Raw genomic sequence first — 25,768 nt, 5'->3', positions numbered from 1 at the left:
TTCTACATTGAACTTTGCACCTGTCTTGGGTCCCCAATATTATTCCAGGGGTCACTATTTTAAAGATATTATATCTGCATTATCCAAGGTTGCATGCATACATATCTCACAAATTGTAGCACTGTAGCTCTTGAAAAATGATTCTTAAACATTTTTCCTATTTAATTCTATGTTAAACTTTGAACCCCTCTTGGGGCCCCAGTATTGGTCTGGGGGTCACGACTTTTACAATGTCGAATCTACAATAGCCATGAATGCTTGCATTGTAATCTCACAAACTGCTGCACTGTAGTTCTTGAGAAAAAAGTTTCAAACATGATCCCTATATATTTCTATGTAAAGGTATCTCACTCCTCAATGTTCTTGTATCAAGAATTTCTCAAGAAATTTATCATTAAAATCTGTTGACAAAACCTACTTAAAACATAAACATCATAGATTACAAAGCTCAGCGAGACAAGGCATCACCTTTATGAGGCATCATCTTTATGAGACCACATTTATCGTGCTATATGAAAATCATAGTTATTGATCTTGGATATTCAAAGATACTGTCTTGTCACAATATCGTGTATCAAATGATAATCATGTTTATTTTATAAGGTAATATAAGATACAATGTTTATCAACACAATAATTTAAAATACGATATTGTATTATATAATACCTAAAATATATATATAATAATGAATGATAATCTCACAAACTGTAGCATTGTAGTTCTTGAGAAGATTTTTAAACACTTTCCTTGTATACTTCCATGTTAAAGGGACTTAGACACGATTTGAGTTTTAAAATTCAAAATTTTGTTTTTCCATTTTCAATATTTAGAATGGTTGATATGGGTATTTTTAATGCTTTGCCAATATTTGAAAGTCAAATATTGAGTTAAAAGCAAGATAAAGAGTAATATATTCTTTGTTTTGTAAACAAAGCTCGAGCCTTGTTATTGTTTACATATTTTTTTTTTATTGGTGTAAGTTTCATTCAAATGTTGCTTTTTTCTGTTTTTAATATTATCTATGATCACATTGAATCAGTTTACCTTCTTTTCTATGAGTCATTTTGTCAAAAAAGTGGTAATTTCATACTTTACATTATTTTTAGACAAATATAAGACTCGAGCTTTGTTTACATAACAATGAATTATTACCCTTGTATCTCTCTTATAACTTGACTTCTAACATTCAAATTTTGGTCAATTATTCAAAATGTGCAAGAAAATAGTTTTTTACATAAAAAATAGAAAATAAAATTTTGATCTAAAATGTGTCCAAGTCCCTTTAAACCTTAAACCCCTTCTGGGGCCCCAGTGTTAGTTTGGGGGTCTTGGCTTTTACAATTCAGAATCTACACTCTTTGAAGATCCTTGCATAGTAATTTCATAAACTAGGAAGAAAGTCCATATATATAATTCAAATCTAAAATTTGAACCCCGCCTGGGCCCCTGATTTGGTAATGGGGTCACAATTTTTATAATTTAGAACTTTCACTACATATACAAACTTTTTTGTAAATATTGGCATTTCTGGTGCAGTGGTTCTTGAGAAGAAGAATTATAAACATTTTAACTAAGTATTTCTATGTTAAATTATGAACCTCTCCTGGAGCCCCAGTTTTGATCCAGGGGTAAAGATTTTTACAATTAAAAATCTTCATTATCTATACTTGCTTTTATGTAAATATTGGCATTTCTGGTGCTATACTCACTGTTTTGCAACTATCTTTCCTTTAAAAAAAGAGGTTAGCTCTTTAATCTAACAATTTAAAAACCCCTTACTTACTTTGTACCAAGTTTGGTTAAATTTGGCCCAGTGGTTTTAGAGAAGAAGTAAAAAATGTAAAAAGTTTACAGATGAACAGACCGACGGACAACAGGCGATCAGAAAGGCTCACTTGAGCCTTCTGTTCAGGTGAGCTAAAAACAAATAAAGAAGGTGACTTAAAAAGGACCATTTACATGTACATATCATAAAACTTAACCCACCTTATAAAACTGGCATAATAAACATTTACAAAAGTTGCCATCAGAAATTGGCAGTCAAATCTATCCATGATGCCTCCATGACCAGGGATCAGATCACCAAAATCCTGTCAAACAAAAGAGACTAAAATTTTAAGATCACAACAAATTCATGTAATCATATTGATATCTGTTTGTTTACAAAATTATATACGTGTCACTTAGGATTTTACAGATCTCATACCCAAAATATATTTTTTGTATTTATACTTATCAAAGTGTTTATGTTACAACAAGATTGACATACATAATAATACATGATAAATTATTACTTTATTAAAACAAGAGGCCCAGGGGCCAAACCGCTCACCTGAGCTGATCAAATCAGCGTTACAGTATTAAAATTAAATTTCTTGACAATTTAAAATCCTCTTTGTGGCCCCACTTTTCTCTAGGGAATAAATAAGTTTCGGCTCATCTGGCTGATCAGTTTCCTCTTTTCACGTTTCTCTAAGGAATCATGATTTGATCAAACTTTAATCTTCAAAACCTGTGCTCTCACACAAAGTTACTTTTTTTTGGACAGAAGATTTTCCCAGAATATTTTTAAAGATTTTCTCTATATATTCCTATGTGAAATTCATCCCCCATTGTGGCCTCATCCTATACCCGGGGACCATGATTTTGACCCAATTTAGTTGAAATTGGCCAAGCGGTTTTAGAGAAGAAGTTCAAAATGTAACAAGGGCACCGAAAAGCGGAGCATCCCCTCGTGAAATGAAAATATTGTGCAGGGAAATGCATTATTTAGGAATAAACATGTAATTTAAGAGACCATTTATTTACAATTAACATGTTAAAAACAACTTTAAATTGGAATATTTCATTTATTCATATCCCCATGCACGCTCTGGAGTGTATACATTGGGGATGAGTGCATTTATGTGATTGTACAATTCCTCCCATTACTAGTAAAAACATACCACAAACGTGTTAAACTTTAGTAATATAGTTTTATAAATTCTCTTTATCCAGTGACATACATTACGCATCTACACAATTTTTAGCGAATTTAAGTTTCGTAATGAAAATGAAACATAGTTGAAGATCTGACGATTTATAGTCTGCTCTATGAGAAAATTTGAGATGTCATAACTCATATTGAAAATGAAACATAGTTGAAGATCAGACGATTTATAGTCTGCTCTATGAGAAAATTTGAGATGTCATAACTTCAACCCCAATATTTTAAAAAGAGTAACATATCTTCAGCAATTTACATGAAATGAATTCTCGGTTAATCATGTTGAAGTTATTTGTCAAAGTCTCTTCTGAATTATGAACCCTACATGCAAGTAATTTGCTAAATATCATCCAAAATTCGGCTCAGACGGCTGCTTGTTTTGATAAAAAAAATTGTTTGCTTCTTACCTTTACAGGGCCTACATCCAAAAAAATATCAAGATGTTAATTTGAAATGTTTTTTTCACAAACCAGAAGTTGTACATTAAATTTCTAAGTGTTGTAATTTTAACTAGAGGTACTGTGAGCAAGCTCACAATTGATACCCCCCGCTAAGGAAAAATCAGATCTCATGTATTTTTTCTAATATAGAAAATATTGGATAGATCTATTTCATAGTCCATTTACTTTAATAACAACTGCTCTATTTTTTAAAACTGTTAATGCTAATATGAGTACACAAACCAATTTCTATTCTTTAAATTCCATTTTATTTCAAGTTAACTGTTAATGCATGAGGACATTTGCATCCTTATGTTTACAAACATGACTCGAATCAAACGAAAATCCACATGTCAAGCAACCATTTAATATAAACATTTTGAATTATTGGTATACTGAGCTTGATTATTTTCCGAAATGTTTTTTCCATACAATTCCCATCCCCCCCCCCCCCCCCCCCTCAAAAAAAGTACAACGAGGCAGGCCATTTTCAGAGAGACAGGAGTGAGAATTTAAAAAATAATTTTATGTGGCCTGAGACAAGCAAGCTTTGTGTCAAATTTAAGCTTCTAATTATTTCCACTAATACGAGACATGACACAGACAGAAATTCAGCATTCTTTAAATAATAACCTTGAACTTCCTGAATTGACCTTGGATCAAGATCATGACACTCCCTCAGGTTATAAGCAGTCTTTATGTGAATTAAGAACTTCCAATTTTTGTCAATAAGAAAGATATGGACTGGACATGAATTTTGCAATTTTCTGTCAGTGCCTTTGACCTCGCCCAAATGACAATGAGTCAAGGTCATGACACACCTTAAGGTCAGAAGCAATCTTTGTGTGAAGCAAGAACATTCAATGCTTCTCCATAAGAAAGATATTTACCAGACACGAATTTTGCACTTTTTTTGCCAGTGACCTTGACCTTGCCAAAATGACCTTGGATCAAGGTCATGCCACACCCTTAGGCCATAAGCAATCTTTGTGTGAAGTAAGAACTTCCAATGTTTCTCCATAAGAAAGATATGGACCGGACACAAATTTTGCACTTTTTCTGCCAGTGACCTTGACCTTGCCAAAATGACCTTGGATCAAGGTCATGACACACTCTTAGGTCATAAGCAATCTTTGTGTGAAGTAAGAACTTCCAATGTTTCTCCATAAGAAAGATATGGATGGACATAAATTTTGCACAGACAGACGGATGGATGGACAGACTGACAAGGTTATTCCTATATACCCCCCCCCCCCCAACTTCCTTTGCAAGGAGTATAACAATATTTTAACAAATATATATAATAGGTCTTTTCGACTGAAAACTCTAATTCTGCTAATACCTTAGACCTAGAAACATGGTTTAATGTCACTGCACACTCTTTATACAAAAGCACTCTGCGGCTAAAGTACCGGGTATGTGCTAGATTGGGCCAAGGGAGAGAAGATATGCTCCAGACTAATGATCTCCGATGGACAGAAAGACAGACAGACAGATCAAAAAACAGACTGATCACTATAGGGCGCCCGCAGAGTGGGGCCCTAATTACAGATTGTATTTGTCTTAATCGTCTTCTCTTGAACAATATTCAACTTTTATATATCAAATATCACTTTCATATGTAAAATAATTGGACAAAAGGATACAATGGAAATACTTTTTAATCTAATCATTGTAATTGATCAATCATCCTTAATGATTAGACTATGAAGTCTACCAGAAAAATGCAGGCTTCAACAGAAATTTTTGAACAATAATTGACCATGTAACAAGTCAACAGGTGGCTAATTACGCATTCGCTAATACACTGGCGAAAACTTTTTTGATGCAGGGAACAATAGATAAAAATTCAAATACATAGGAATTTAATAATGAATTTAATAAGAATGAAGCATCTTGACAGAATAAGATTTAACACTTTAAGTGTTTACTCATACAATGCCCATTGCACTAGATATCAACAGTCTTACTTCGCAGTATCCAGAATCATGGCTTGAAAAATAGTTTAAATTTAATAAGCACCTCCCACTTTTGATCTAGTTTTGGCTGAAAAAAGTTTGTATCATAACAAGAATTGCTATACATCTTGAAAATGGGTTGCAAGTTTTGAGTTTTATTCCCCGATGTTTAAATCAGTAGCGCCTACAGGAAATTTGATTGATAATTGAGCGGTAATGATCCCACTTAAGGCCTCTTTCAATCATTGATCGACAAGTGGCCTGATTACAGGCAAAAACTTTCATTAATTAAAGGCATTTGGTTCTATACATCAAAATTATTAAACATAAAATGATAGGAAAATATCAAGGAACTGAATAATTTTGCTGAATTGGACAACATACTGGAATGCACAACATACAAATTTGACAAGTTTTACTGTAATATGATTTATTAAATTAAAGAACCATTGGACATATCATAGAATATCTTCTTTTATCATTCAAATCTAGTCCAATTTCCCCTCTCCCCCACTCAATCAATATCTTCGCCCCAATATGAAATACCTTCTGATGCTCCTGATATAAATCTTCATCAGGTAGGTTGTAATGAACATGTTTTCACATAGCAAATTGCAGTTAACCTGCAGATTCTAAGAGTACTGTAGATTCCTTATTTTAAACAGGTGCAAATGCCGAAAGTTTATAATAATTTCATTTAATTTACACCTGTCCAAAAAAAGATTTCAAAATCTGTGAGATGCGTTTCCTGTGATTTTACTTGGATATAAATTCCTCTGTCACATTTAATTAGGTATCTACAGTAGACAAACTACTGTATTTTGTACTGATGCTGGAGATTGACATTGGTTATCACTGTACAGAGTGCATGAGCCCTCAAGGCAATTATTGTGTAGGTGGTATGGCACACCTCCATTTTGTGACGTACATCCTATTGAAATAAACATTAAAGTCAAGTATAATTCTATATAATAATTATTGTTTTCCACAAAATCGTTACCTTACAGCAGAATGTAAGGGGTTGGAGGATAGCTATAAATCTGTAAGTCAAAAATTTGAATATTGCTGGGCCTTTTACTATTTTCTTCTTTCAAAAGTTTTTTAATCATATTTTTTTATCAAATATTGTAAAATTGAAAATTAAAAAATTGTGACTGTATTTTAATAATAATGTTCTTTTATCTGCATCAATATGATAGGTGTCCCATACCACCATAAATGTTCTATTGGCACTGGAATATATATGGAACTTGACTTATTTTTGTTGTGTCTGGATTAATAAAATCATCATCAAGGGTAGGAGTTCTCTAAGTTACAGGTTCTCTTGGAGAACCTCAAAAGAACCCAAACCCTACAAGATGGATAGTACTTTTCCTGATACAACTTCCCTAACATTCAATTTAACATCACACAATGCATTTAAATTGCCTTGCTCAGGTAGGTCAACTGTTGAGGTGGTCAAAGGTCCAAATCTATCTTATAATACATGTACATGTAGTTTATGATTATGAAAATGTTAAAATCAATGTGATGTCATGATTTTAATCAAAAAGTTAATTGAGAAAATAAAAGGTATTTTACCCAAGTAGATGGGGAAATACAGAGAAGGCAATATCTTACATCAATTTACTGATTCAAAATAATTTCCTTACCTTTATCTTAAATGCTCTTTTGAATCCACTTGCAAAAAATCCTCCAAATGGTCCAATAACTGAAGCAAACACTGACAAGGAAATTGAGTGGAGAATGAAAGGGTAGATTTTTACTGTGGTCCATGACAATCCAAACTGAAAATCAAAGTTTTGAAGTACTGAAAGCCTGGCTCTTTTGATGTGCAATTGTGAAGATAAGATGGAAAAAATCAACCTTTCATTGAATTTTTAAATAAGCATCATAAATCAATCACCCATTTCTGCAATGTGCAGAAAAATACAGAGGCTTTATAAAGTAGTTCAATGCATTCCATGTGTATAGTCTATGTGCTAAACATGCACAATCCTGTCTTTAAATTGTATTGGACTGAATAAGGAACAAATAAACAAAAGGCCCACGGACCACATCGCTCACCTGAGCAACAATAGGCATGATAAAATCAGCTTCATTGAGTCATAATACAAAATATCTGGACAATGTGGTATAATACATGTAGATCCTATACATAAAAATCTGTTTCCTCCTGGATATTGTTATATTTATAATCAAGTCCCTTTTCTAACAGGATGATTTTATAGTCCTATCACATTCAGCATTGCAGTTCTCAAAATGACCCTTAGCAATTGTTTATATACAGGATATAAACCTACATCAAACTCTGAACCCCTTGTGAGGCCCAATTATCATCCAGGGGCCAAAGTTTAAACAATTTTAAAGAATCAACAATATATTAAAATGCTTGCATATAATTAAAAGCATATATAATAACATTTCAGTTTTTGTGAATATTAATTAAAATGTTTTCCTTTGTACAAGTAATTCCCAATTGTGGTCCCACACTACTCCCAAAGATTGTGATTTGAATAAATTTGAATCTACACTATCTAAAGTTGCTTTAACTAAAGTTACAGCTTTTCTAGGCAAATGTTTTATTTTAGAAAAAGATTTAAAGATTTTTTTATATATATTACTATGTAAAAATTTGTCTCCCACAAAAGTGTCAGCTTTCCTGGCCTAATGGTTTGTGAGAAGAAGATTTTTGAAAATTTCTCGAAAATTTTCAATACTTCCTAATTGTCTTTCTTTGCAAAAGAGCGTGGTCCTTAATTTTCACAATTTTGAATCCCTCTAGCCTAAGGATGCTTTGTGCCAAGTTTGGTTGAAATTGGCCCAGTGGTTCTTGAGAAAATGTTGAAAATTTGAAAAGTTTACAGACAGACAGATGGACGACGGACAAAATGCGATCAGAATAGCTCACTTGAGCTTTCAGCTCAGGTGAGCTAATAATGTTAAACATAATATTAATTTATAATTTTCCGTTAATATATGGCATTAATTTTTCTTCGTAAAAAAACTGCATGATAGCCTTCAATGACTTAACTTAATGCATTTTGAAGCATATGACGTCATATTTTGTAGTACAGCGAGAACGACATCTCATTTATTTTTCAGTGTGTCGATATAACGGACATTAAAATTTTAAGTAATAGTATTTGTTGTTTTCAATTAAAAGTTTAGCATAAATTAATTTTGCTTATAAAAAAATTAACCAGTAATTTTTAGGTTTATAGTATACTATGATGTCATAATGCATATTTCCCATACTTTTTGGTTGAACAGAATTTGTTGACAGCCTTAACTGTGCTGCATCATCCATGCAAGTTTGGTGAAGTTAGAACCAGTTTTAACTAAGATATCATCATCAGAGGGCACCTGTTTCAAAAACTTTAACCAGCAATTAAAACCTTAACCTTCTCCAGCATCCGAAACATATGGCTTAGATTCAGCATCCATGCCTGTCAGGTGCATCTGTATCATATGACACACCATCCATTCAAGTTTGGTGAAGTTAGGACCTGTAATAACTAAGTTTTTTTTTTTTAGCATCGTTGGTAATGGAGATCAAGCTCTGCATCTGAAGCTACCTCTGCAATTCATTCATATTATAATTTAATCAACTATGCAAGTTTGAAATAGTACTATATAATTATCTATTAAACATGTGACCTGTTCCAAAAAACTTAACCTTATTCAGCATCTCAAACCTATGGCTCAGACTCAGCCTGTCAGGTGCATCAGTATCAAAAGCCGCACCATCCATGGAAGTTTGGTGAAGTTTGTACAAGTAATAAGTAAGATATCATCATCAGAGGCCACCTGTTTCAAAAACTTTAACCTCATCCAGCATCTAAAACCTATGGCTCAGACTCAGCATTCAAGCCTGTCAGGTGCATCAGTATCATAAAACACACAATCCACACAAGTTTGATGAAGTTAGGACCAGTAGTAAGATATAATCATCAGAGGGCACCTGCTCAAATAAACTTATTCAGCTCCAAAAACCTTAACCTCATCCAGCATCCGAAACCTATGGCTGACGGTCAGCATCAATGCCTATCAGGTGCATCTGTATCATAAGACGCACCATCCATTCAAGTTTCATGAAGTTTGGACCAGAAGTAACTAAGATATAATCATCAGAGGGCACCTGCAACAAAAACTTTTAACCAGCTCTAAAAACCTTTCCTCCTCCAGCATCCGAAACCTATAGCTCAGATTCAGCATCAAAGCCTCTGGTGCATCAGTATCATAAGTAACACCATCTATGCAAGTTTGGTGAAGCTAGGACCAGCAGTAACTTAGATATTGCTATCAAAGGGCACCTGCAACAAAAACTTTAACCTGCTCCAAAAACCTTAACCTCCTCCAGCATCTGAAATTTAGGACCCAGATTCAGCATCCAAGTCTTTCAAGTCCATAAGTAGGTTTAGATGCATCATCCATGCAAGTCTGGTGAAGATAGGACAAATAATAGCTTAGATGCAGGACCTGCAACAAAAACTTAAACCAGGTCCTGACGCCGACGCCAGGGGTATAGCATAAGCTCCCCTTGACTTCATTTTGGTGAGCTAATAAAAATTGCATGATTTTGTTACCTTTTATAATCGGATTGCGAGTCGAAAATATATATAAAAATAAATTCATTTAAACTATTATGCTAATTAGTGCAAACTTTTTTAACTGTAAAGAAATTCGTTATAAATATAAAATTGTTAAATTCCGTTATTATTTACCTCTATGGGACTCAAAATCAGTTTGCTATATCCGTAAATTCATTATAACTGTAAAATTTTGCAAAGATTTTAAATGAATTTGACCGGGGACTCGAAAAAACTTCGTTTTTCCCAAGAATTCACTATATTCATGTTCGTACTAAACTAGTTTTACTACACAGAAAATCTTTAAAAAATCTTCTCAGATACTATTAAGCCAAAAAAGCAGAAAGTTGTGTGAAAGCATAAGTTATAAAATTGGAGCCAAAAGGGGGGGGGGGGAGGGGGGGTTAGAATAGGAATAGAGAAAAATCTTCTCACAAATACTAAAACAACAAAAGGGGATAGGTATTTACCATAAAAATATGTGGATAAAATTTGGCTGATTTTCTTAATCTTCTGTATTTAATTGTCAAGTTAATTTGATTCTGATACTGTTGTGCTGATTTGATCAGAGTTATATGGCTATTGTTGCTCAGGTGAGCAATGTGGCCCCTAGGCCTCTTGTTTTATTTACTTTTGCAGTTGTGCCATTTATTGTAACATTGGTGATTTGCCTGCCTACAGCCAGGACATTGCTTTCAGCAAATTCAGGCTTAAAAAGTAAATAATTCAGTATGAGAAAATGAGGTGAATTGTGATATATTTAGAATACAAAAAATTCTTAAGGAAATTGGTGCATGACTCTAATTAGTGGTAAAATTGAAACTCTACATCATTTAGATGGTAGTAAGCAATTTTGGGGATCAACCTCAGATTTAAACATTTAAAATTAGCATTATATAGGTAAAAATAAAAGCAGATGGGACAAAAGGGAGAAATAGGGTCAAGGAAAGGATTTTACAATAACCTTGACATAAAAATGTAATTAAAAATCACTGCAATCCATTTCTCTACAAGCAGACTATTGGTCAAGTCTGTAATAGAAAGGAGCTAAGGAGACAGAAAATATTGTCCAGATGAGGAATCAACATTCAAATCTGCTATTACTCGCATTGTTTTTGGTTTAAATTCACTTCACATCCCTAAGATGGACACTTTGTTAACTCTAAACAGGATCATTTGACCTAGAAACATGGTTGAAGTTCACTGCAGACCCTTTACCTACAAACTTTTTTTTATATGCAGCTTGAACCAGAAGAAGTTAAAGCCCCTTTCACAATTGGAGCACGAGCAGAAGCGACTGAATATTCGTGCGACCGATAAAATTAGATGTGGATCATAAACTGTTGCCGAAATAATTGCATTTGAAAAAAGTATTCGTACGAAATTCGCACGATCTAAGCGAGCGTTGTGCGATGTAAATGCATTAAATCTTGCGATATATCTTGCGTCCATATACGACTGTTGTACAATGAAAGCGACTGTTGAAAGATAATGCGATAGGATCGCGCGAGAGACCAGGTGATCAGACGATTGAAGGTGCGCCAATGCGATACGACTTGCGATCATGCGTTCCATGGTACGAATGCTCGTACGAGTCAGAGGGGGTATACATGTATATTCCGCCCATTTCCGACACTTTAGAAGACACAGTTGAAAGCGAGAGAACATGCCGTCCAGTAAGAAACAGAGATGCAGCAGCATATATTATTATACCTCAATATGATTATTCTATTATATTAAATTGGTCTAACAAGAATAGAATTCCTGGGTCCCCCGCCGGTCAAGCTGTCTAGTATCGAGTCCATCGACCAAGGCTGATTTAGGAACTTGACCAAGGTATTAGTGGTATAAACATTTAGTATAAATTTAATGAAAATCCGTCAAAATTTGTAGGCATGAGAGCGCTTACAAGGCCAATTTTCGGATAAACTGGAGTCATTATTGTGGTCAAAGTCCCATAACTCCAACAAAAAGGATCGACCAATGCTGATTTTCGAACTTGACCAAAGTATTATTGATATAAACATTTGGTATAAATCTAATGAAAATCCGTCAAAATTTGTAGGCATGAGAGCGCTTACAAGGCCAATTTTTGGATAAAACGGAGTCATTATTGCGGTCAAAGTCCCATAACTCCAACAAAAAGTATCGACCAATGCTGATTTTCGAACTTGACCAAGGTAATAGTGGTATATACAATTGGTATAAATTTAATGAAAATCTGTCAAAATTTGTAGGCATGAGAGCGCTTACAAGGTCAATTTTTGGATAAAACAGAGTCATTATTGCGGTCAAAGTCCCATAACTCCAACAAAAAGTATCAATCAATGCTGATTTTCGAACTTGACCAAGGTAATAGTAGTATAAACATTTGGTATAAATTTAATGAAAATCCGTCAAAATTTGTAGGCATGAGAGCGCTTACAAGGTCAATTTTTGAATAAAACAGAGTCATTATTGCGGTCAAAGTCTCATAAATCCAACAAAAAGTATCGACCAATGCTGATTTTCGAACTTGACCAAGGTAATAGTGGTATATACATTTGGTATAAATTTAATGAAAATCCGTCAAAATTTGTAGGCATGAGAGCGCTTACAAGATCAATTTTTGGATAAAACAGAGTCATTATTGCGGCCAAAGTCCCATAACTCCAACAAAACGTATCGACCAATGCTGATTTTCGAACTTGACCAAGGTAATAGTAGTATAAACATTTGGTATAAATTCAATGAAAATCCGTCAAAATTTGTAGGCATAAGAGCACTTACAAGGTCAATTTTTGGATAAAACAGAGTCATTATTGTGGTCAAAGTCTCATTACTCCAACAAAAAGTATCAACCAATGCTGATTTTCGAACTTGATCAAGGTAATAGTGGTATATACATTTGGTATAAATTTAATGAAAATCCGTCAAAATTTGTAGGCATGAGAGCGCTTACAAAAAAGTGTGACGGACGGACACACGGACGCACGGACGCACGGACGGACGCCCGGCATTTCTATGTCCCGGCACCGCGTTGCGGCGGGGGACAAAAAGTCAGGTGACAGGGCAATTTCATATAGGAATGAAAAAGCCGATATGAGCATCTGATGTAGACAAGTATGATTAGATAAAAAATAAAAAAATAAAAAATCGTTATGATTCTCTAAATATCACAAGACCAACTTAACTATCTGTGATTCGAAATTATGAAAGAAAAGGGAGACAGTAACAGAGGAAATCAAACAATCAAGACGTTTTTGCCTTTGAAAAGGCAACGTATTTTGTATAATCATATGTTGTTCGGAGTAATAAAACGTTTATTGCAATAATGTTTAGGGAATATAAAGATTTATTACCCAAGAAAAACAAATTTCCCTCGGGCGATGCCCTCGGAAAATACGATTTTTCTTGGAGAAATAAATCTTCATATAGCCCTCACCATCATGCAATAAATGTATATTGTTAAACTGTGCTCTGAAACAGAGATGCTTATACATGGTATATAAACTAGTGGCAAAGCATGGCATATTACTGATAAGTCATGCAATGATAGTAAAACGTTGCAAGATAACATGAGACATGTTGAGCAACTGTCTCATGGTCGCACAATACGCGCATAAAAAACTGCGATTCTTCTTGCGACCTTTAAAAATCGTGCATCACTCTTGCGAGTTCACAAAACGTTGTAAAACGTTCGTACTAATGTTCGTGCATTGCACTGCGATAATTTGGATTCCTATCGGTCGCGTCTGAATAGTGTGCATGTCCACTATTTAGAGGAGACTTGATGCGACCAGTAAAACGTATGCAACAAATGCGAGAGCTGGTGCAACGTAAGCCAGGGCCCGTGCAACGTATGCGAGCTTGTGCGAAGCTCAAAAATTTCGATCGCAAAGTGTTGTAAAGTGCTCGTGCGCCAATTGTGAAATGGGCTTAAGGGAAGATAATATATGATCCAGGCAATGTTTTCTTTTTCATGATGTATATTTACTTTGTTTGGGGTCACTGCACATCATATACCCAAAGGCAATATTTTGCTTCAATATATTTTACAAAAAAATCACATTAAACATTTGAAAAATACACAACGTATATTATACTTACTATGCTAAAGAACTTTTGAATGACGAGAGGGAGACCAAACTCAGTCAGAATAAAGACAGGATGACGAATGCAGTCCATTGATAAATTATCACTTGCTTCATCATATGTCACAGGACACACAAAATAGTCAAACTGAACCAAAATGTAAGATATCTGAAATTTAAAAAAGGATAAAAACCTTGCATCAAAAATACAAATTCATCATGTATTAGTTACAATTTTCATCAATCAGACAAATACATGTATAATAAAAATAAATTCACTACAACTACACATAGGTAATCAAAGATTACAGAGGTCACCAAGAGAAGGCATCACCTTTACGAAACTTTACGTTATTTGAAAGCAAAAAATCATATATCATAATATCAAATCTTAGGATAATGATCCATACCCCATCACATATATAAAATACAGATGACACTCGATGTCTCAAAATTCAATCTCCCGAAGTGAAATCACAGTCTTGATTTCTTTCTTTATATAACTAAGCAAATTTACTCTTGATCTCTCGAACTCCACTCTCTCGAAATTCTTGATCTCTAGAAGTTAAATCATGGTCCCGTTATACATATTTCATTGTTTTTAACTCTTGATAACTCAAAGTGGTGGCCGTGTACACACGCAACCGATCAAAGGTATAATAATAGCTCCGCGCGTGGACCTTACCTGGATGGTCGAATGAGTGCCTGGGGCTAGTGTGGTAGTTTTAATTGGTTGATTACATAAGTGACTCTACTCCTTGCTTCCTTCAAAGGGTATATAGATAATTTGTTACTGATCTATTAATTTCAATAACTTGTGAAATTTAAGGTAAATTAACCGCTCTTTATTTAAAACATTCTGTAATTAAGAAAACAAAACTTAAAAGTTTTTCAAAGTGAAAACAAAAACCACTTAATAAACACACAACAAAGTTCTGTATAGTAAGTAATGTAGCCGAAAATATGAATTAAACCATGTTAGACTATCCATTTTATAACTATAAACTTTCAGCTACTGTAATTTTAGCACCAAAATGACCGGAACAAAATTTTGCTAATTTTATTTTTTTACTTTCGATCTCTCAAACTCTTGATCTCTCGAAGTTTAATCCTGGTCCATTGAAGTTCAAGATTCACCTGTATGTACAGAATTTTTTCATATTTCTCAAACATATATGTGAGGTTATGTCCTTATCAAAATCTACCCAGTTGCCTGGTCCATCAGTTTTATAAAAACCAAGGCCGTTACCATAAATTAAACAGATTGCGTAAAATGATGCTTTTTTCATACATTAAGAATATCAGTCTAAGCCTGATATTTGACTTTCAGAAAATCATTTTTGACTGACACCCTTTGGGAAATTCACGAATTTGTCAAAACTTATGATTTTATGCTACACATGCTTATTTATCATAAATGGATAATTTTGCTTACACATGAGATAAAATGAAACAAATTTTCAAAGAGAATTTATGCTCTTGTAATTAGGTGAAAGACCTTTTGTTTTTCTTATGTTTTTAGGTCTTTACACCACAGTGTAAAGACCTATTGATATTGTTTTGTTTATTTTTATTAGGTCTTTCCACCTTTCAGGTGAATAACCTTTTGTATTTCTTCTGTTTTTTATTAGGTCTTTCCACCTTTCAGGTGAAAGACCTTTTGTTAGGTCCTTCCACCTTTCAGTTAATTGTTACTGACCATTAAAAGTTATGGTACCAAATGACCCTTTGCTTGATGACTCCCAGAACTTACAAAGTAATTGCACATTGTGTATGAAGTGATTGTTAAAGCTGCTCCTCTGAAACAATATTTAATACTAGGTCTTTTTAAAACATTGATTATGAAATAAAGATATTACCGTATTAGTTACAATAAAAATACTGCGTTTTTCTTATTTCCGGTAGCGTATTCCCACGATGAAGTTGAGCGTGCATACAAATTATAACTGCTTTGTTGATACTCAAGATTACCGTTTGGTCAATTTTTTTTATGCATATTATACATCCAAACAAGCTTTTTTTCACCACTTTCAGGCCCAAAGTGGGGGGTGAATATTGTACACTACTGCGTATTATATTCACCGGATTACGGTATTGTTACCTGAGATGTTGATAGAAACAGAGTATGATTAGAAATAAATAAGTTATGGCTAAACAGTTGTTGAATCATTTATATCTTTTTGAAACTTAGAAAAAAAAATGTTGACTTAAGTTATGCGGACCCAGAAATTGTCAGGGCTTTCAACGTGAAGTAAATTTTTTGTGATATGAAAACTTGACGTAAATGGATACCTTTTAATTCATTTGTTTTTTAAATAAATTGAAACAAGAGGCCCATGGGGCCACATCGCTCACCTGAGCAACAATGGCTTTATATGGGTGTTCAAAAGATAGTGTGCCATATGGCCCCTCGGTATAAAAACCAAAAAAGAATACATGTACCATAAAGTTTCCACACTTTTCACTTATTTTCCTACCCTTAATCTTTGACATTGTACCTTAAAAGTTTATGAAATACCTTTTTTTACCAAAAACAAGATCATATCCAAGATATAAAACTAAATTTTTGGTAGGGGTACACTGTTAACTTCCAATTCCCTTTATTTTAGTTCTGCCCTCTCACTTTATGAAGCGATCAAATAATATATGAGAGCATGCATATAGGTACATTTTCGTCTACTACTACTAGCTAGTTATTTATATTTATTTAAAAAATTCCTATATGTGAATGAAGAAAATTATACCTTTATGTGCTCAAATTAAAAACATTCAAAAGTTTAATGGGTCTTCCACATTATAAATGATTGTTGTTTACCAGGCGTGAACTCATGTGATGTTTTATAATCTTACTCACTTTATCGATGAATACACTCGAATGAAAAATGTTCTCATGTTATATGTTTAAGAGCTATTATAATCCATGCATAAGTGTCGGAACCCGGGGGTGCCCCCCCCCCCCCCCCCCAAACCAAAATCCTTTTTTTTTTACTCGTCAAGATTTCTGATAAGGTCTAGCCCCCCTCTTAATTAACTTCCGACTGCAATGTATTGACAGGCACATCACTCTATTTTACTAAGGCCCACCCTTTATTTTCATCTTTATTCAAAATCAACGTTAACAAATGGCTACAAGATGATATTCCGCTGTAATATTTTTTTTAAGAATAGTGATAATACATTTATCCCCATAACAGTAATGTTTTAAACTGTTTTAAACAGGTCGTTTTTATTTAATTGTGTCTGAAAAACCATGAAAGTTGGTGTAGATTTCATATAATTCATTGTATAAGGAGGGGGCCCCAGAAAGTAGTTACAGCATATCGTCCTTTTAATATTCCTGTACAGGTATTTAACGTTTAGCGAGACATTTCTAGTGATCAATCAAAATTTCAGCATCAATCGTAGAATTATAAGCAAGATACAGAGCTCACAATTCTGCTAGGTTTGAGTCAATTTTTTTGTTCACAAGAATTTTTTACATACAACTTAAGATTTTTAAACTTGGTATTTCCTATTCAGCACTTAAAATGTAAATGAACAAAAGCATGGCCTCAGTTCTGTGAGCAAAGCTCTGTATCTTGCTTATAATTCGAAACTTGACACTCAAATATGGTAAGTAAAGAGAAAATTGTAAACAATTAAAACAAAAGAAAAATGCACTAAAACAAAGAAAGAGCACAACTTATTTTTCATAAAATATATATACCTATATATATCTAGCAGCGAAAACAATCTCTGTTTATACTGAAAATGCCGAGCATTTTAACAAAACACGTTGTATTCATCAACCATTACGTAGAGATCATTCCGAATTACCAATAGAATGTATAGAATTTATAATAATTGTGTTGTAAGTGCATCAGATTTTGCTTATTTTGTGCAGGTAAACAATCAGCTGTCTGATTTACCCGAATACCGAAGTCTATATTTGATTCGATACTTAAACATTCCAAAATACAGGCAATAGTTCCCCTAAAGTTAAAAGCATAACGAAAATGAAACGAAAATCAAAATAATCTGAAACAGAATTAGCCCATAATTTTTGCAATTTAAATTTTCCTTTCCATAAGGTTTATTTATGCAAAATTACGTAGAATATGGCTCAGTAGTTCTTGAGAAGAAGATTTTTTTAAATGCACCCCCATTTTCCCCCAGTTTCGAGGTTTTCTCCGTTTTCAATAAAGATCGTCTTTTATTTCTGCAATTTATAATTCCCTTTCCATAGGGTTGCTTTGTGCCAAATTTGGTTGAAATTGGCCAAGTGGTTTTAGAGAAGAAGTTTAAAATGTGAAAAGTTTACAGACAGACAGACGACGGACAAACTGTGATCAGAAAAGCTCACTTGAGCTTTCAGCTCAGGTGAGCTAAAAAAATTCACCGAATATATTTATTAATCAATTGATATAAAATCAAAATTCAAATCAATTAAATTCATCGCTTTTTATTCCTAAACACATGATATGGTAACTGACGATCCGATTAAAATGTCGGGAGCTTAAATGTCTTATTTTCTGTTATCTGAAAACTCTGTTATATTAATTAATTTACAACCCTACTTTAAACCAACAAGAGGCCAATGGGCCATATCGCTCACCTGAGGAACAATAGGTATGATAAAATCAGCTTAATGGAGTCATAATACAAACTATCTGGACAATGTACAATAACACATGTAGATCCTGTATAAATAAAATCCATATTTCCCCCTGGATATTCTTATGTTTATAATCATTAGTCCCTTTTCTAACAGAATGATTTTATAGTCATATCACATGTTGAGTATTGCAGTTCTCAAAAAGATCCTTAATGATTGTTTATACATGTATATGGGATATAAATCTACATCAAACTCTGAACCTTCTTGTGAGGCCAAAAAATTGTCCTGGGGCCAAAGTCTTAACATCTGGCTGATTAGTTTCTGAGAGGAAAATTTTAACAAATTTACTCTATATATTCCTATGTAAAACTTCAACCCTCCATTGTGGCCCCACCCTACCCCCTGGGATCATGATTTTCACAACTTGGAATCTACACTACCTGAGGAAGCTTCCACACAAGTTTCAGCTCTCCTGGCTGATAAGTTTTCGAGAAGATTTTTAAAGATTTACTCTATATATTCCTATGTAAAACTTCAACCCCCCCATTGTGGCCCCACCCTACCCCCGGGGGTCATGATTTTCACAACTTTGAATCTACACTACCTGAGGATGCTACCACACAAGTTTCAGCTTTCCTGGCTGATTAGTTTCTGAGAAGAAGATTTTTAAAAATTTACTCTATATATTCCTATGTAAGACTTTGACCCCCCCATTGTGGCCCCACCCTACCCCCGGGGTCATGATTTTCACAACTCTGAATCTACACTACCTCAGGATGCTACCACAGAAGTTTCAGCTTTCCTGGCTGATTGGTTTCTGAGAAGAAGATTTTTAAGAATTTACTCTATATATTCCTATGTAAAACTCAGACCCCCCCCCCCCCCATTGTGGCCCCATCCTACCCCCAGGGGTCATGATTTTCACAAATTTGAATCTCCATACCTGAGGATGCTTCCACACAAGTTTCAGCTTTTCTGGCTTAATGGTTCTTGAGAAGATTTTTGAAAATTTCTCCTCTTGAAAAAGGGTGTGACCCTTAATTTTCACAACTTTGAATCTCCTTTGTCTAAGGATGATTTGTGCCAAGTTTAGTTGTAATTGGCTCAGTAGTTCTTGAGAAGATGTTGAAAATGTGAAAAGTTTACGGACGGACAGACGACAGACAAAATGTGATCAGAAAAGCTGACTTGAGCTTTCAGCTCAGGGGAGCTAAAACTTTTGCAATTAAAATGACAGAACTGTACAAATGCAAGAGGTGGTTTTTTTGGTAATTTTACTATTAATATAAATGAATAATTCAAGGGGGAGGAGGGATTGGACCCCTTACTCCCATCCCTTTTCTAAATCCATGCATACGATGGCATTGGCACCTAGAAGCAAATCTAAAGCCGGCAACCGTCAAGGGGAGGGGTCATTATTTACTTTTGTTTGTAAAACTTATAAAGAACATACTTTAAATGACATGAAATGTTAAGATTATTGATTAACTAAACTTAAACTCCAAATTGTACATAAAAGGGCATTTACGTGTATTAGAGAATGGGATCTCATCCTTTATGAAAATTATAATTTCTAAAAATTATATAGAAATTCCATGTGGCCTTCAATTTTACTAAAACTGGTACAAAACAGTGTTGTTTAGGGGCAATCACTTGGTGCCGGTATTACTGTCTAATGACAGCATCTAGTTTTACGTATGCATTAAAAGAAATAAAGAAATTTAAGAGATTTCTGATCCTATTAAATGGTAAATCTGCAGTCTCTTGCTGAAACCTGGGGAGAAACATTTAAACAAATATGAGGAATCTACAATATATGAGGAAGATAATGCTTGATTAATAGATTTAATGAAACATTAGATGCCTGGATATCACAAAAACAATTTACAGCAATCTTATGAATTTATTTTTAATCTTTAAACACAAAAACAAAATAATTACCAAAAATCCAAAAAAGACTGTAGATATTGCTCCACCAATAAAACCTTCCCAAGTCTTCTTTGGTGAGAGCTGTATTAGAGGGGTTTTACCAAAGAAGAAACCAAACATGTATGCCATAATATCATTACATATGATCATTGAAACTGGTACCAGAAGCCTACAAAAAAAATAAAATACACAATAATATATGAATATATATATTTTATGAAAATAGTGAACTCTTCTAAGACGTCTATATTTTCTTAAAATTTTTTTTTACAAACAACTTAATACAAATTAAGTGTGAAAGTGGATGGTAAATCTTGGCTCAAATTTGACTGCATGGGCTTGATATATGGACTACAGTGGTAGCGTTATTGTTTACAAACCAATCATGTTAAATAGTTCATGTACCTTGGGTGATTGTTCGTGTATTTTGCGAAATGGTGCGTGTATCCGAGATACTGGGTCTGATCATATGGGTTTATTTGTTTTGTAGCTTTTTTACAGAATGCCAGGATTTATTTTCTGAACAACGACCAGTATTTTCAAAATTCGGTAACTAAATTTTCGGTAGGGGTTCATTGTTATCTTTCAATTCCCTTTATTTTAGTACAACAACCCCCCCCCCCCCCCCCCACACTTTATAAAGCGATCAAAAAATATGAGAGCATATAGGTTCATTTTCTCCCTCAACTATTTACTGTTATTGAATTTTATTTTAAAAACTCTACTATATGTGAAAGAGAAAAATTGTACCTCAATTATAGCATGCTGTTAATGGATCATATTTTGCTCATTTAGCACTGGCTAACATTCAGCTGTTTGATTTAGTGAAGGCTCTGATAACTGAGATGACCCAGTATGGAATGTTGTATATTGTATCATTGAAGTCTAATTTTAAATAGATTGGTGTCCTTATGACTTACAAAGTTCAAAAAATTTTGTGCAGGAGTTTAAAATGAGTTGAACTGATTGACAAAAACAAGACTGGTGGACTGATAAAAAAACATAACACCTCCCCCAAAGGCTTTTAAATAAAAATCATAGAATATAGCTGATCAAGTATGACAACTTTTGTTTGACAAGTGTTATGTGTTAAATTAAATATTTTACTTACCAAATTAATCCTTCAAAAACGTTGTGAATTATCAAATGTGATTGAGTGACAATGATTAACAGAGTAACATGGGTCCATCCAAACTGCAATTAAAAAATTAATGATTAAAGCAAGATTTGGTAAAAGTAAGATGATAAAACTAAACAAGAGGCCCACAGGCCTTGATGGTCACCTGAGTTTCATAGCTCTTAGATTGACATGACAGAGAGGCTTATGTTTGCATATTTAAGCTTCATTTTGAAGTCTAAACCCTAATCTAAAACTCCTCTGATAGTTACCCCTGCGAGATGAAATTTATGATTTTAAGAACTTGAATGAACTGTTCATTAAGTTTCATGATGTATTCATGACAAGTTCATAACTGGTTCTTACAGGTGGTTGTATCATAAAGTATAATATGATATTGTATCAAGTTATAAATTATTGTATTTCATCACATAATACAATATCAAAACATTATTATAATATATTTGCATCATATGATACAATATCACATCACATAATACAACATAATACTGTATCTTATGATATTATATTGTATGATATATATTGTTTTGTATGATATTGTATTAAATATAATATGATAATGTATATGATATATGATACAAACTTATATATTAAAATATTATGTAATACAATACAATATTATACTAGACATCATTGAGATGGTGACCATCTCAAAGGGCCCCACTTATATAATAGACAATAGGATTAAAAGAATTTCAGAGAATTTTGCTTTGACCTTGATTTATAAATTTTGAATTTTCCACCTGGCATAGAGCATCCAATTCAATCACATTAACACTTACATACAGGCATTTTTGTTCAATCTGAGCAAGATTATGCAAATGGGAAATAATCTATGGTCTAAAAGTGATCATAAAGAGATCTGTTATGGCCTTTACTTTGACTTGGTTTGGTGGTTTTAAGTAGTATTAGCTAAAAAAGATTAAGTGGAAAGTATATATATTTTCTTTAAAGAGTAGTGTTGTAAAATTGGATCAATTTTACTATCGCTCTTCAAATTGAATTGGCAGATCACAATCGATTATAAAATCAATTATGTAAACTTTCAAATTCCAACAAAGATTAATTTTTTTTCATCCTGAGTGGAAGATCAGCATCAAACAAAATACCTTTTTTATTTATAATTCATATATTAATAGGTTTTTTTCAATGAACTTATCTTCAGTTGAATAATTATCATACTTACAGACCAACCTAGGGCAAAATTTTAATTTAAGTTGGATAAGAAGCATGTCAATAAAAATAAAACATTTTCTTAAATTTGTAAAAACTTATCCAATTTGCTAAATTTAATTGATCTGGTACATTCATACATTTTATACATTAAATGTAATTCTGTGAATTCAATGACAAATAAAACCAGTCCATGTACTTCTGTCTATTTTGGAGGTATTAGTGCAACCCTTTGACCCAATTACAACCATTGTGTAGCGGATCTGTTTAATTTTGAAGACAAATGTAATCAAATGGTTTTAGGATTATTTTAGCAATAATTTGGCAGTATTATTAACTAATTACAAGTTTCAAACTGTAATTGCAATATCAGCATGAAAAGTAATAAACATCGGTTGCAATTTTCAATGCACAGTATATTAGTTTCCAATCATATCGCGGGTTCTATGGTATCGCGGTATTTCTGTTTACGTATAGCAGCACGCGCTGAAAATAACATTTGAGGTCGGGATATTTTTAGACATTGTAAACAGAGACACGCTGAACATCACTGCGGCATATAATAGAGGAAACTCACAATAACATTATGACTGAAATTTTTCAGTATTGATAGATTTTTCCAAGGACTGGCTAATATCACCCGTTTTTATAACCCATGAGAATAAAACAGTCGCAAGTTACTATTCACAACAGGGGTAAACTGAGCTTGTGGAAGCGTTTTAAGAATTTGATAATTGTCATTTATTGCCTTTTAGTTTAATTAACATGACCATAAACTCAGAATACAGGGCGACTTCAACTTCTCTTACGGAGAAAATTCAAGCAAAGTTACCGATCATAAAGCAAGTTGTCCCCTAGGTTGGTCACTGTATAACAATACTTTAGTCGTTTTATGGATATTGCTCCGCAATAAAAGGTTATCTGTCACGTGACTGAATTTTAGCGACTATCGATGATATAAATTTACTATCGATTGTCGCCAACCTGCTGCCTTCAGCGACGATTTTTCGGTAGTCTGCAACTATCGTAACAACACTATAAAAAAGGATCTTTCTTTATAATCTGATATATCTACAAACATCATATAAAGTCAATGCATACCCTTTAATCAAAGGCACTATGTAAGTGAAGTATGAGCCACATTGGACCAAGGGGAGAGAAGATATGCTCCGGACAAGGATCTTTCATATAATTCTGACCTTCACTTTTGACCTTAAAAATTGGCTCATGGTTACTACAAACCCGTTATTCATAAGCTCTGTTATGCTCCAGACAAGGATTTTTCATATAACTATGCTATGACCTTCACTTTTGACCTTTATGATTGTTCAAGGTCACTACAAACCCATTATTTATAAGCTCTGTTTATTTGAAGTATGAGCCAAATACCGTATAACGGGTATTTTTTACGTGCTGCTAATTTTTACGAGTTTTATAAATCCGAAAAAATTAAACGCGTAAATTTCACAGAGGTAAAAAAACACCGCATGTAAATTTTCTACATCGTACGTATGAGAGTAATGTTCATGACCTTCAGCTCAGTCCTTGACGGCTGTACATTTAGGTATATTTGAGCGTTTTTTGGTCACGTAGTGAAAACAGTTCAGATCTTTCTATTCAGTCTTGAGTATTTTTTAAAACTACGTATAATGCCACATTAGTAGCTAGATGTCTTTTTTTGTCTTTCTTTTTTTCCCGGTAAATCGAACTGAGACGAGCACATGGTGTACACTGTACATCATATTGATACCCAGATAAATAGGAATAAGTAAAGTGTATATCACATATGAAATAAAGGTAAATGTATAAACACAATCATAAATATAAGGAATCGTTAACGGAAAAACAATTTTCTGATTTGTATGTGTGTTAACTGTAACAAAGTCACGGTGAAACTTTCCCCCCTTTTACCACAGATGATTTTAATTTTACGGACATGTCCAATTCGTAAAAAATTACGCATAAAAATTCAAATCACCCTATTTTATGACAAATTAGTAGAAAGTATATATTCTCTGAAAAAAGGATATTTGCACGGTACGATATGACCTTGACCCTTGACCTACAAACTTTATTCAAGGTCACTGCACACCCAAAGACCATAGACTATGTGAGTGAAGTATGAGCTAGATTGGACCAAAGAGAGAGACGATATGCTTCCAACAAGGGTTTTATTTGTTATTCTGTGATGACCTGAACTTTTGACCTAGAAACTTCAAGGTCATGCACACCCTTAACCAAAAGGCACTCTGTGGGTGAAGTATAAGCAACACTGGGCCAAGGGGAGAGAAGATATGCTCAGGACAATCTATCTCGGATGAACAAACGCCCGGACAAATGGACAGATGGATGGTCAGACGAATGGACAGACCATGATCACTATAAGGCGCCCGCAGAGCAGGGCCCTAGTGAAACAATATCATATCATACAATATTGTATCATAATATAAAATATCAAATACAACAATATTATATAATACTATAACATTTCATAATATACAAAAAGTTTGATACAATATCACATTGTAACATATAATTTTTTTTACAATATAATATTACGTGATATAATATTGTATCATATAATATAATAATATAATAGTTCATTGTATTATACTATAAAATACTGTATTATAATCAAAGGCCTGAAGGGCCTATGAGTCGACTTGCTCTGAACGTGTTGTCAATATTTGGATGAATTTTTTTTTATTACATTGTTAGTAATAAAAAAAATTCTGTCTTTTGTAAATTAATTAAAGATAGGTGAACAAAGATAATTATCAAATTAATTATTAAATTATTTGATTATAATATTTAGATATCCTATTCATTTAAAAAATTATCTTTCACGATTCATGATTTTTTCTATCTTTGATATGTTGTA

The 25,768-nt window shown here is 33.4% G+C and overlaps 1 protein-coding gene across 1 annotated transcript in view; it reads right to left on the bottom strand.

The window, feature by feature from the left end:
• Positions 1-25,768, bottom strand: part of LOC105320311 (phosphatidate cytidylyltransferase, photoreceptor-specific) — an 86,809-nt gene that overhangs the window by 6,820 nt on the left and 54,221 nt on the right. The window contains exons 6-10 of the mRNA XM_066065131.1: positions 21,688-21,770; positions 20,589-20,745; positions 14,067-14,219; positions 7,038-7,172; positions 1,988-2,091 (exon numbers count right to left, since the gene is read on the bottom strand). Of these exons, the coding sequence (XP_065921203.1) occupies positions 1,988-2,091; positions 7,038-7,172; positions 14,067-14,219; positions 20,589-20,745; positions 21,688-21,770 (632 nt within the window). The remainder of the gene's footprint in view (positions 1-1,987; positions 2,092-7,037; positions 7,173-14,066; positions 14,220-20,588; positions 20,746-21,687; positions 21,771-25,768) is intronic.

Source organism: Magallana gigas, chromosome 7 (genome assembly GCF_963853765.1).
Source record: "Magallana gigas chromosome 7, xbMagGiga1.1, whole genome shotgun sequence".
Taxonomy (NCBI): domain Eukaryota; kingdom Metazoa; phylum Mollusca; class Bivalvia; order Ostreida; family Ostreidae; genus Magallana; species Magallana gigas.
Note: the sequence above shows the minus strand (reverse complement) of the source record. Positions and strands in the feature narration are given on the sequence as shown.